Here is a 14159-nt window from a genome sequence, read left to right on the forward strand (position 1 = left end):
TGGGAATGAAAGGCATGGTAGAAGAGATGAAAAAAACAATGGAAACCTACAACGGTAGATTTCGAGAGACAGAGCATAGGATTTCTCAACTGGAGGATGGAACATCTGAAATCCGGCAAGAAAAAGAAAATATAGAGAAAAAAATGGAAAGATATGAGCAGGGACTCAGGGAATTGAAGGATAATATGAAGCGCACGAATATACGTATTATGGGTGTCCCAGAAGGAGAAGAGAAGGGAAAAGGAGGAGAAAAACTAATGGAGGAAATTATCACTGAAAATTTCCCAACTCTTATGAAAGACTTAAAATTACAGATCCAAGAAGTGCAGTGTACCCCAAAGAGAATAGAACCAAATAGATGTACTCCAAGACTTATACTAATCAGAATGTCAGCAGTCAAAGGGAAAGAGAGAATCTTGAAAGCAGCAAGAGAAAAACAATCCATCACATACAAGGGAAGCCCAATAAGACTATGCGCAGATCTCTCAGCAGAAACCACAGAGGTGAGAAGACAGTGAGATGATATATTTAAACTATTAAAAGAGAAAACCTGCCAACCCAGAATTCTATATCCAGCAAAACTGTCCTTCAAAAATGAGGGAGAAATTAAAACATTTTCAGACAAAAAATCACTGAGAGAATTTGTGACCAAGAGACCAGCTCTGCAAGAAATATAAAGGGAACACTAGAGACAGACACAAAGACAGAAGAGAGAGGTGTGGAGAAGAGTGTAGAAAGGAAGACTATGAGTAAAGGTAAAAAGAAGGAAAATTAGATATGACATATAAAATTCTGGAGGCAAAATAGTAGAAGAAAGTACTACCCATGCAGTAATAACACTGAAGGTTAATGGATTAAACTCTCCAATCAAAAGACCTAGTCTGGCAGAATGGATTAAAAAACAGGACCCATCTATATGCTGTCTCTACTCAAAGGACACAAGACCAAGGGCACAAATGGACATTTACACACCAATATTTATAGCAGCATTATTAACAATTACCAAGAGATGGAAACAGCCAAAATGCCCATCAACAGAAAGCTGACTAAACAAACTGTGACATTTACATAAGATGGAATATTATGCAGCTGTAAAACAGAATAAAGTTATGAAGCATATAACAACATGAATGGACCTTAAGGACATTATGCTGAGTGTGAGTGGCCAGAAACAAAAGGACAAATACTGCATGGTCTCACTGATTTGAACTGACATTAGTGAATAAACCTGGAATATCTCCTTGGTAACCGAGACCATCAGGAAATAGAAATAGGGTAAGATATTGGTTAACTGGAGCTGAAGGGATACAGATTGTGCAACAGGACTGAATATAAAAACTCAGAAATGGACAGCACAATATTACCTAACTGTAATACAATTATGTTAAAACACTGAATGAAGCTGCATATGAGAATGACAGAGGGAGGAGGGCTGGGGCATAAAGGAAATCACAAAGAAAGAGACGACAAAGACTGAGATGGTGTAACCTAGGAATGCCTAGAGTGTATAAAGATAGTGACTAAATGTACAAATTTTAAAAATGTTTTTGCATGAGGAAGAACAAAAGAATGTCATTACTGCAGGGTGCTGAAAATAGATGGTACTTAATATTTTAAAATTTCAACTAATGTGTAAGACTAAAGCAAAAAATGTTTATTTGGTACAAATCTACCCTTTGACTAGTGCATCTCCTAATATAACTTATGTAGATAGTTGATTGAACACCTTAAGCACATGGAACTTTGTATAGGACATGAGATTTTGTTGGTTTGTCCAGGTGATGCCCTGATGAATCTCAGAGTGATTTGACCAGTGAGTGGAAAAGTATTTGCAAAGTCCCCTTCAGGGAATGTTGAGAACGGGGGAAAACTCAACTTCTCCAAGTTGAATTCTTGATATTCTCACAAGCAGTGTGGACAACCAAAGCTATAGGCTGAGCCCCCAGTCTTGGGGTTTGTTCATATGAAACTTAACCCCACAGGGGATAGGTCAAGCCTACTTAAAATTAGGCCTAATAGTCACCCCCAAGAGAACCTCTTTTGTTGCTCAGATGTGGCCTCTCTCTCCAGCCAACACAGCAAGCAGACTCACCACCCTCCCCGTCTATGGGGGACATGACTACCAGGGGTGTGGATCTTCCTGGCAGCGTGGGACAGAAATCCCAGAATGAGCTGAAATTCAGCATCAAGGGATTGAGAAAAACTCTAGAATGAGCTGAGACCCAGCATCAAGGGATTGAGAAAACCTTCTCGACCAAAAGGGGGAAGAGTGAAATGAGACAAAATGTCAATGGCTGAGAGATTCCAAACAGAGTCGAGAGGTTATCCTGGAGGTTATTCTTACGCATTAGGCAGATATCACCTTGTTATCCAAGATGTAATGGAGAGGCTGGAGGGAACTGCCTGAAAATGTAGAGCTGTGTTCCAGTAGCCATGTTTCTTTATGATGACTGTATAATGATATAGCTTTCACAATGTGACTGTGTGATTGTGAAAACCCTGTGTCTGATGCTCCTTTTATCTACCTTGTCAAAGATGAGAGGAACATACAGAATAAAAATAAATAATAGGGGGAACAAATGTTAAAATAGATTTAGTTTGAAATGCTAGTGATCAATGAAAGGGATCAGTAAGGGGTATGGCCTGTAAAAAATTTTTTTTTCTGTTGTCTTTTTATTTCTTTTTCTGAATTGATGCTAATGTTCTGGGAAATGATCATGATGATGAATTTGCAACTATGTGATGATACTGTGAATTGCTGAGTGTATGTGTTGGGAATGTTTGTGTTTCTCGTAATTTTTTTTAATTAATAAAAAAATTTTTAAAAAAGAATGTATGCTTGTTTGTTGTTTAAAAAAATTTTTTTAATTATTGCTTTTTCTTTCTTTTCTTCTTATATATATTTCTCAATAAGAAAAAAATGTTGGAAAAAAAAAAGGCCCAGTAAGAGTTAAAAAGGTTACTTGGAGGCTAAAAGGTCCCTGCTGTTTTTTATATTAGGACTTACAGAATGAAATTTGTTTGAATTTTGAAAGGAAGAAATCTTTAGAGAGCTATATATATAAATACCCCTTAACTACCAGAAAAAAGCAGAAATGTGTCTTTTCCTTAAGGGCTAAAAAGGGCTTCTAAGCAACTGAGTGCTTTTCAACAAGAATAAAGGTTAAAGGGCGGGCCACAGTGGTTCAGCAGGCAGAATTCTCGCCTGCCATGCCAGAGACCCGGGTTTGATTCCTGATGCCTGCCCATGTGAAAAAAGAAAAGAATAAAGGTTAAAGAAAAAAAGTTTCAAAGTGAACAAAATTTCTGTATCTTCCCCAGCTTATTTAATTGTATACACTGCTCACTTTACTAGTAACAATTTTTCTATGGGAAGAAGACAATTCTTCTAGTATTAGTTTAATATTTTAATTTGCTGTTACAGATATTGGAGACCCTTTGTCCTTTAGTTGTTTCGAATGCTTCTGAAACACTAGTCAAATAATTAAGTCCTAAAACAAATCCTTATAAAAGAGTCAACACGAAAGGATTTTATAGATGCACTGATTCAAATCTTATAAAAGCCATTTATCTTGATAAGTATTAACAATTCACTTGATTATCTTCTTATGCACTAAACTTGCCCCTCTGTACACTAACTCTTCCTCCTTTTTCTTCAATACACCAAGCTTGTTCTTTACCATAGTCTTCGTACTCACTCTTCCTGGAATATATCTGTTCCATAGCTAATTGATTTCTGCTATTCAATTTGGTCTCACTGTAAATACCATAGGCTCACAGAGATTCGCGTTCACCTTTCAATCTGAAATGCCCTGTTCCCTCTGTTCTAGATCACACTTGAGCCCTTATCACTATGCAAAATGGTCACTTCCTGAGAGCAGACACGGGTTTTATTGTTGTTCTTACTAGCCATGGAATAATACAGATTTATTTATTTTTAAAGATATATTTTAAAAAGCATTTACAAACTTCAAGAGCTTGGATATTATTAGCAAAAAAAAAAACAAAACAAAAAAACATTGTACATACCTCACAACTGACACTCACTGCTGTGACTAGAAAGCAGTCGAATAGGTGCCTTAGACTATATTCTTAAGAAAGCACTTCTCTGTCACACACAAATTTTTAAATTTGACAACTATATGGACTCCACTTTCTGTAATGGTGGGTCAGATAATTCAGGCCAATCCTCCTTCTGAAGACAACTCTACAAAGCTGAACATACTATTTCTTAATCTAAAAGTCATGAAATTACATCTGGAGGGATGGCATGGGAACCCAGAAAGTTATGCAGTTCTGTCATGGGGATGTCTATGAAGGGTGTCTAAGATGCTGAGATGCACATCTGTGCCCTCAAGACTAGAGAACAATTGTCTGAAACTGAGGCCTGCCAAGAGTGGGGACCTTGGTGATCCCTCCGCCCCCACCTTGGGAATGGAACCAGAGTTTCCAGCATAGCTTCCTGTCATCTAGGTGGGTAAGAAGATACATAAAAGAATATAGTCCCTTCCCTAAAATCTGTATTATTCCATTGTCAATCTTCAAGCAACCAGTACATATATCTATCTATATATACACACATACTTTTCACAGTCTGTTCTGTTATCTATTGAGTATGCTGTTAGAATTAATGTCATTACCACAGCAGTCTAAGTCTAAACATAATTAGGGAAATGTTCTTAGCAACAGTAGTGATTTGCTCATTATAATGACTATTCACAAAGATATCTATTTATTTTAGCAATTAAATAATCCTGTTATCAAAAGAGATAATGTTCATGCCCACACTGAGATGGCTGCTTGGACGGCAGAAACTTTGTCCTATTCACCCTTTTACTTCCCAGGCCTCTAACAACATCAGAACATACTGGGTACCTAAATATCTGTTAAGTGAATGAATTAATGAATACTTCAATGTTCTTGAATTAGTTTGTTTTTCAGTGTCTCATTGCATACTCAGGTTTTTTTTTAGGAAACTGAAAAAATAAAAATCTATTTCCAACCCCCATTAACCTAACTTGAAAATGTCAAAAACATCCTTTAAAATGCAACTGAATGACTATCTCCTTTGAAAATTTTTCCCTTACCTTTGCAACAGTAAACATTTCCTCCTGTACTATCTCTCAACTTGGTGCATTATCATATTGAATTGTATGTTTCCCTTATTAGGCTATAAGCTCTAGGAAGGCAGAAGTTAAGAATGTGTTTTCTGTTTTACCAGCATCTAGGACAGTGCCTGGTACAAATGTCCTTTCAACATGAAATCTAAAACCTAGTCCTAAATTAAATGAGGTCAGTTCATTTAACTATACTCTATGACTTGGCATGGTAAAGAAAAGAAGCAATTTCAAAGTCTGGAAAGGAATACAACTGAAAACATGTACTTACTGTTTCAAAAGTATTCAATATCATCAAAGGAAAAAAAACATTAAAATAATCTCCACAATCTTGAAATCTGACAGGCACGGGTCTTGAGATGAACTGACAAAGACTTGCTGGGGGTCCACACTGATCAAAGTTTAGAAACATTTCATATTTCCATTTTAAGATCTCTTTAATGAAGGTGTCAGAAATGGATTGTGATGACAACAGAACGTTTACTGGAGAGGAAGCTGAAAATGATTTGCTTTCACCAAATGGAAGTTTGTAACCTTGTTGTCTGTTGGAATTATTTGGAGTATGAGAATGAAGAACATTGCATAAACCCTTTACTTCACTCATTGACTTCTGAGACACCAGACAGACTGGCTGAGGTACTTTCACAACAGACTGAACCTCATTTGATTTATTTTTTAGAGCTGGTGGAAGTACTGAAGTACTTTCCAAAGACTTGGAAAGATTAGCATTTCGTGAAGTACTACTTGAGCTAAAAATCTTAGCAGTGCGAGGTCTTGAAGGCTTAGCTGCGGAAAGAGGCAAGCCAGGTTTACGAAATACATCTTCATCCGTTGTTTTAGCTTCAGAGTGTCTCATGCAATATTCACCCTGTGTTTTCGTGGTTTCAACACAATCTTTGTGCTTACACTTTGTGCTACTCAAAGATTCCAGTTGGGGCAGACTTATGGTATCTTCTACCTGAACTGTATCTTTTCCATAAACAAGTTCAATGATTGCATCATTCTGCATCTGTGAACATAAATCCATGTCTTCAGGATCATTTTGTGTTAAAAATAAATTATCATCCTCTGAATCACTGTTGGATTCAAGTTCTCCCTCTTTCAGTGATGTCACCTCAGAATGATGTACTGTTAGATCACCTTCACCTGAAGAAGAGTCCTCTGAAGTAGAAACAATGATTTCATTCGTTGATATTCTTCCATTTAATACTACGGAATCACACTGATTTAAAAGGCAAGTATCATCAGCCACCTCAGAAACATATTTTGCTTTTATGGTTTCTGTTTCAGAAGACATGCATTTTATCTGTTGTTTTCCATTACTGTTAGCAATTACCTCAGTTTCTCCTTTATAACTATAATCTAATCTATCCAATTCTGGTACAGATATATCAGAATTCTGTGCTGCAGGTGGCCCTGGCCTGGCTGTATCTGTACTTTCATAATCAAAAAGCCCCTGTCTATTTTGTTGTGATTTGGGTCTCACCCGCCTTCGCAACTGAAGATCTTGACATGTCAGCAGTTTCTTATTATTTCTGACAGAGAGAGCCCGAGGAGAAATTAATTTAGCCTTTTTTTCGGGTCTCAACTACTCCAACAGTTTTGCCATGATCACGTAACTGAAATAAACACTCTAAAGATCGTTGGGACAACTCAAATGCCCTACGGGGAGCTTTCTTCAGACCAAGTTTTTCAACTGTTGAAGTTGGTTCAGGACACGGGCGAAATTTCTTTGGTGGAACTATAGCAGGAGTTGTCCTACAACTTATGTAATTTGAACTTTTATTCTGCCCTTTTTTAACATCTGAATGTGTTTTCTTAGGAGTTTTGGAAAGTGGGACTCTCCTAACGGGCTTTGGGTATGTACAAAGCTCTGGAGATTTCTTTGGCGAAACCACAGCCGCTTTCTGAATATCTGAATTGGGAGTTGTAGTCCTTAAATCTATACTTTTGATATCATTTTCAGTAAGACTGCTCTCATTAAGATCAGACTGGCCCTCATTTATGACAGATGAAGGCCTTAGGGGGTCTTCAGCCATAGGTTTTTCAAATCGTTTTCTCTTAGACTTTACTTCAATTTCACAAAATTCCTCAACAGAAATACTAGCATCCTGTGGTCCTGTATGTTCTTCAATGACTTCTGCTACTTTCTTAATTTCTTCAGATACATAATCTGTATCATAACCCCAATCATTTGTCATGACTGACAAATTGTCTGCTACATGAGTTAAACACGATTTTTTTTCCTCCTCTTGAACTGAATCCTCATTGTCTGGTTTATGATCTTGCCAAACTGAAAACACCTCAGATGGACTTTCAAACTCAAAAAACTGAGAATCAGATTCTTCAAATTGCAAAAGAGACTCTGTGGTTTCTTCATTTATTAGCTTCTTTTCCATGATAGTATTAGCTATAGAAGCACACTGCTCTGGACATTCTTTCTCAATACATATTTTGTCTGTTTTAACGTGTTTCTCAAAACCCAGAATTCTTTCATCATCATCATCAGAATCTGAAATAATAATAACCTGTCCATGGCAGAGCTCCCCAACAGAGGTGGATTCATTATTTTGGTTAGGTGTGAAACATCTTTTATCACCTCTTACTTTTCTTTGTAGCTGGGATGAACTTTTCTTAGTTGAATCTGATGGAAACTTAATAACACTGGCTTGAGCTATAAGAGACAATTTGTGGAGGTCTCTGTCTATCTGAGAATCTGTTAAGGATTCAGACTTGGGACTGATGCCAGGGGTCTGTTGTCTAGTCAAGTTAGAAGATATCTGATTAGTGTCCTTACTTATTTCCTTATCCCTTGTTTCAAGGGCAGTCTCTGGATCTTTAAAGGAAGACATTTTCTTCACTATTGTATTGGTCATTTCCATAAATGAAACCAAATCTTTTCCATCAACATGACATTCCTGTATTTGACAACTGTTTTCATGGGAAGAAAAAACATCCAACTCTTCATTCTTCACCTGCTTCTTCTTCAGCAATAAACTACTTTGAGATGTGTGTCCTCCATCTCTATTATCATCCAGAATAACATTAGGGTCTAGAGATATATTGTGTATGATGCCATCCCCTTTCGGACTTCCTGTATCTTTACAAGAATAGCAATTCTCAATGCTAGATACAGTCAGGTTTTCCTCCAAATTGATAGTATTATTAACCAAAGTACTTTTCCTGCGTTGCTTCTTTATTACATGTGATAGCTTAGCACAGATTTCATCTTTCTGTGCCTTAGTTTTTGGTTTTGAAGTTTTACTAAAAGCATCATCCTTTAAAGAGAAATCCTCATTTGATATGGACACCTTTTCCAGAGAATCAGTGCTAGGATCAGTCAATAAACGTGTTGACATTATTATTCCTCTATCACATTCCCTTTCTGGACCATTTCTTGAAGTAAAATTTTGCGGTAAATATGCAGAGTTCTCTTTTACAGACTTCTGCTTCCCTATATTTATTTTAACTTGATCTTGAGCTCGTTCAGTAAAAAGGTTTTTACTCTGCCTTAAGCATGATTCAGATGAGAGATGGTCTTCTATATTATCCTTTACATAATTTTGCTCTTTATCATCTTCCACAGTGTTATTCGCTTTGATTAATATACTGTCTTGTATTTGATATGTGTCAGCTTTCAATGGTTCTTTGGAAAATGTTGGGCTGGAGTTTTCCAAACAAGGCATGTCTTTTTTAGATTTCTTCCCACATTGTTCACTTTCTTCTTTGTTATAAGATGCAGGAGGGGTTTTGCATGCAGGAGTCAGATCCACAAAAGTGCTACATGGAGGTACTTTGAATTTTATGTTTCTAATAATTTGCTTTAAACAAGTTTGCAACTCATGGGTTTCCTGACTAGTCAACTGCCAACCTAGAGATAAGTTTCCTCGCAAGAACAAGTTGAGTTTATCCCAGAATCTCTTACAAAGAGTGTGTTGTCCAAGTTGATAACCTTCTTTAAGGAGACTTCTAATCAGCTGCACACAAGCAAGTTGCACAGAGTTAGATGGCATTGAATGTAATGACAAAGATGATATCATTGCTGTTCCTTTGGAACAATTTCCAGATGATTTCTCAGAAGTCCGTGCAAATGCAGTGGTAGGAAGCTTGGCACATTTTACGACAGCTTCCACCCATTGCTGGGAACTAACCCATAGCAAATGCAAACATTTTTTATTTCGATGAAGTTCAATCACTGATACCAAAATTAGAAGAAAAAATTCAGTGACTTTGTCACACACAGCATCTGTTTGGTTAAGGACATCTTTGACTTCAGAGTGCAGATGATGAATAACCTCTACTATATAAGCCACACCCAAATCCTTAAGATCCATGAGGGATTGAACGAAAGGGATAAACCAGAGAAACGTGCTGTTATGAACCCGCATGTCTTGACCAATATCTGACTGAAGCACACTGGCTAATGTTTCCATTTCTTCATACATGTTAGGACAATAATCTGGGCAAATGGCTGACCTCCACCCTGAGTCCTAAAATGAAAGAAATACTGACATTCAGATAAAAAAGCACCATATAACACAAAATTAATTTTACCCCATGATAGAATTAACACCCAACTTGTAAAAAAAGAAAATATATTTCTCAACTTATCTATTTTGACTTATTATATATTATCTTTAATATACCCTCTAAGGAATTCAAAACTAAATTTTGAGGTGACTGTTTTCATGAAAAGGCAAATTTCCACTCTTTCCTTACACTTCGGCCTTCTTTTCCACTAGCTTGCTTAAATTTCTAGACATGTCATTTAATCTCTCCCTACCCTATAAATTTTCCACCTCCCTAAATGCACTTAAAAATTAACCTACCAAAGGGTGCACACTGTAAAGTTCATTTTTTTTGCATGCACAATATATGTGCTCAATCAGATGACTATATGTAATAGTTGTTTCAGAACATCTACAAATTATAAAATCAGGTATTCAACTAGCTATGAAAAACACTGTCTAAAAAATTTAAAGGCAGGATTATCTGAATTTTCAAAACGTTTTATACCTTTTTTGTCTTTTCAGGATTATAATTGTACACAATCTGGCTACAAGTCACCATATCATCCAAATATGATTCCGGTTCTAACTTGGCCCTTAAATATTAAGAACAAATAGAAATTACTGAAATGAAGAAGGAAGGAAAAAAATCTCTATCATTAAGTCAGTTGCAACAGACTTTCTTACAGAGATTATTTTAAATCTTGACATTAACTGAACCAACCTTACAGAGCTGTTCCGTATATTTTGGATCTCTTTATTGTAGCTGACATTGTTGATAATGGTTTGAAATGCCTCAATAGGATCAATAAGTTGACCCCAGACCTTAGATCCAAGGCGATCCAGAATCACCATGAAACAGTGTAGAGCTGGCCAGAAAGGATCCACACTATCATCTGAAATACAATGGAGCAATTGCCAAAATACAAAACAATGAAAAAAAGTACTAAAATGTACTGAGAATTAAACATTCTTCACCTTGCTTTTTTTTTTTATTTCAACTTTTATTCCTATACAATTTGCAGAACAGAGTTGAAATGACTGCTATAGGTTTTAATGTTGGTAAGAAGTGGACTATAATACAACTAACATGCAGTGGTGAGCTGAGCAAGTACATTTAAAAATGAAGTCACAGACATGATATTTCTATAAATTTTTTTGTTTGAAGAAAATATAAAGTCAGCAAGCAGTCATAAAATAGGTGGATTTAAGATGAGGAATAAAAGTACGTTCAGGGTTAAAATGGACAGAGTGGGGGTGCAAGGGTAGTTCAGTATAAAATTCTGCCTGCCATGCGGGAGACCCAGGTTAGATTTGTACTTTCCAAAGTTAAAAAACAAACGAAACCAACAAAAACCAACAAAAAATTCAACAAATGGTGCTGCAATAACGGGATACTCACATGGAAAAAGAATGAAATGTGACCCCATCATACAGCATACCAAAAAAAAAAAGGACAGAGTGATTTATTCTGCAGCAAGAACAGAAAACCAAGTGGTGGATGGCAACTGACAGAACAGGAGGATGCTAGGCAACATTTGCTCTTTCAGCCTGTCAGGCTTCCTCCACTGCTGATATCAACATTTTCACTGTTGTACTCTTTTTTTTACCATGCTTTTCTAAAAGCAAAGCAAAAAGTAATTTAAAATAATATACTGACAACCTGGGCAGACACAGGTTTTAAAAAGCTAGCAAATTTTCAAATTTGTGCATTTTTGTTTTCAACCAATACTATGATACCTCCGTTGAAAATTTTTAAATAGGCAAAACAAATTGAAATACTCTAGGTAAACAACCTTCTCACTTATCTTCCAGCCCTGAAACAATCTTTCCTAGTCAGCATCTCAACTCTTCCCAGAACTTTATATTCCCACCCTTCAATATATAACAGGAAAAGTAGAGGGAAAAGAAGAGAAAGACAAACTTGATGTTTAAAGGTTTATACATGGTCCATGATATAAAGATTTGGCTTTAGCTTGATTCTGAACTGTGTGCACCAGGAGGCTAGTGTAAAGGACTGAATCCCTTAACTAGCGGGTAAACAGAAATAAACACTTCAACCATACCTAAGACAACACAGCTTTGTTGTTACCTACTTTTCAACCAATTTGCAGGAACTTCTGTTACACACAAGCTCTTATCTCCAGTTCTTCCCCTCCTCTTTATCATATATACTGTGGCAAGACACTGCCCTATGCAAAGACCTTCAACGGCTCTTTAATGTATTCCAAAGTACTCAGTCAAGCACTTCCATGATCTTGCACTATAGGATTTTCCAGCTTTATTTTTCACACTCCCATGATCACAAACTATCTACAACAAGAATAGGTCCTGTTTTTTTCCCAAATAAGCCCCAAAATGCCTTTACTATTCCCACCAACTGTTAAAATGTTATCCATCCTTAAAGTCCAGCTCAAATAATTCTTCCTGCATTTAAACATCCTCCAGCTGTTTTATCTTATACAGTACTTTTCTGAGGCAAGCAAGTACTGTTGCCTCGGTTACTGATAACATCCTTCAGTCCTCCTAGAACCTGTGGCTTTATTTCCCTTGGAGTTCTTAAGAGTCTATGCTTTTTTATCACAATCATTTGTGCAGACCTTCTCACATATTTTTCTGTCATCCACTGTGGCTGATATGGTGCTTTATGTCTAATGAGCTCTCAAATAAGGAAAAAAGTATTCACCTAGGTGAAAAAAATGATGAAAGGATTCTGTGACTCACATTTTGAAGAGGGTTGGGGAGCTAGTTTAACAAAAATGCAGAATTTAATGTGCAAGGCAAATGGAAGGAAATGAAAAATGTAGTAAGTGCTGGCAAATAAATTAGTAATAGCCTTAATTAGGAATAAAAGAGCAAGAAAACATATGCCATCAAAAAAAAAAAAAGAATAACATTAACATGTTTCTTTTAGAATCTTCCACAAATGAGTTTATATCCACAATCAAGTTGCTTGAAGAGAAGTAAAATGAGGGGAAAAACTATTATGTCTTTACTGACTTATTCCTTCATAAAGAAGATTAAAAACAGTTATTAAAGGCAGATCTTCCCTACTAGCTAGATAAAGCCATCAGCAAAAGAAGACTGGGGTCAAATAATAAACATTGTTAAGTTTAAGACCCCATTTACTAGAATACTTAGAGCAGCATGTTGAAGAGACCTTTCTGCGATGATGGAAATATTCTGTATGTGCACTGTCAGTACACAGTCACCAGGCACATGTGGCTAGTGAGCATTTGAAATATGGCTAGTAAGACTGAAAAATTGAAATTTTAATTTAATTTAATATCTAAATAGCCACACATGATTAGCAGTTACAATGCTGGATGTGCAACCCTAGAAAACCAAGGTAGAAATGAAGAACCAGGAAAACAAAAGACAGTAGGACAGGGGAGGCTTTCCCTACAATTTTAACTAATATATCATTAAACAGTTATCTTTTATATGTTCTTAATTCCATCACTGACTGGGTGTCACAACATGAAAAAGTTGGTTAACTTCCCAGGCTTAGACACTACTATAAAGGAAACTGTTGAATTAAACTGTAAAAGTTCTTTTTTACTTAAAAAATTATAAATCAGTGACCTAAACCATACAATATTAACAATTCTTATTTTTTCAACATCATAAACCCAAATTCTTGCAGTGACATTTACATTATTTTGGGGCAGGGGGTGCATGGTTCAGGACTCAAACCCGGGTCTCCTGCATGAAAGGCAAGCATTCTACCACTGAATCACTCGTGCACCCAATTGCAGTGACATTTAAAAAGTGTACTATCACCACAATATTTAATAACACTCAGCAAGTAAAATTTATTACCGTCAGACTGCCTCTCCATGGTATGAAGTATTGACTGCATAAAATCATTCTGCTTGTCAGAGCCCAACAACAGAGAGTCCATGGCTTGCTCCTCAAGAATGGTCAGCAACATGCAAATACCTGTAAAATCATTTATAGTTTTCTTGGTTTGAAGAAATACATCCTAAGTCTTCTCTAGTTTAGTAGGCAAAATTTTTAAAAGGCAGGAAAATGAAGCAAAATGGTATCCAGTTCGTCAAAGATGTAAATCTGAAACATTCACACATAATTGCTCCCAAAATACCAGAATAGGACTTCATCCTTATTCAAGTGCAAAAATGGACAAATGGTACTAACTTGAGTAGAAAGCAATTTCTAAGATGACCACCACACAATTATTATTTCAACAAATCTAAGGTGCCTTCAATTTTAAAATGCAACATTACTTCACATACCACTAAAACAGAAATCACTGCCAAAACATTCGTAAGATCTGAAATTGATGAAATAGAATTGAATTATCTTGAGCTGGTGTAGAACTTGTTGAAAACAATATTAATAACTCTTTCTACCAGAAAGTAGTTAAAGATGGTATGAGAGGTAAAAACTACCAAATTCTTTACAGTCAACTGCTGCATTGATGTTCTGTTACATCTAATATTGCTTTACATAAAAGATTCACATACCAGGGCTTGAAAACACACATCTTATATATAAGGTTTCTAAACTGAAT

At 36.2% G+C, this 14159-nt stretch overlaps 1 protein-coding gene across 1 annotated transcript in view; it reads right to left on the minus strand.

Moving 5' to 3' along the window:
• SETX (senataxin) overlaps positions 1–14159 on the minus strand; it is a 124795-nt gene that overhangs the window by 91334 nt on the left and 19302 nt on the right. The window contains 5 exon segments of the mRNA XM_077147312.1: positions 5389–6693; positions 6695–9607; positions 10134–10221; positions 10350–10521; positions 13448–13567. Coding sequence (XP_077003427.1) covers positions 5389–6693; positions 6695–9607; positions 10134–10221; positions 10350–10521; positions 13448–13567 — 4598 coding nt within the window.

The sequence above is a fragment of the Tamandua tetradactyla genome, chromosome 2 (genome assembly GCF_023851605.1).
Source record: "Tamandua tetradactyla isolate mTamTet1 chromosome 2, mTamTet1.pri, whole genome shotgun sequence".
In the NCBI taxonomy this organism is placed as follows: domain Eukaryota; kingdom Metazoa; phylum Chordata; class Mammalia; order Pilosa; family Myrmecophagidae; genus Tamandua; species Tamandua tetradactyla.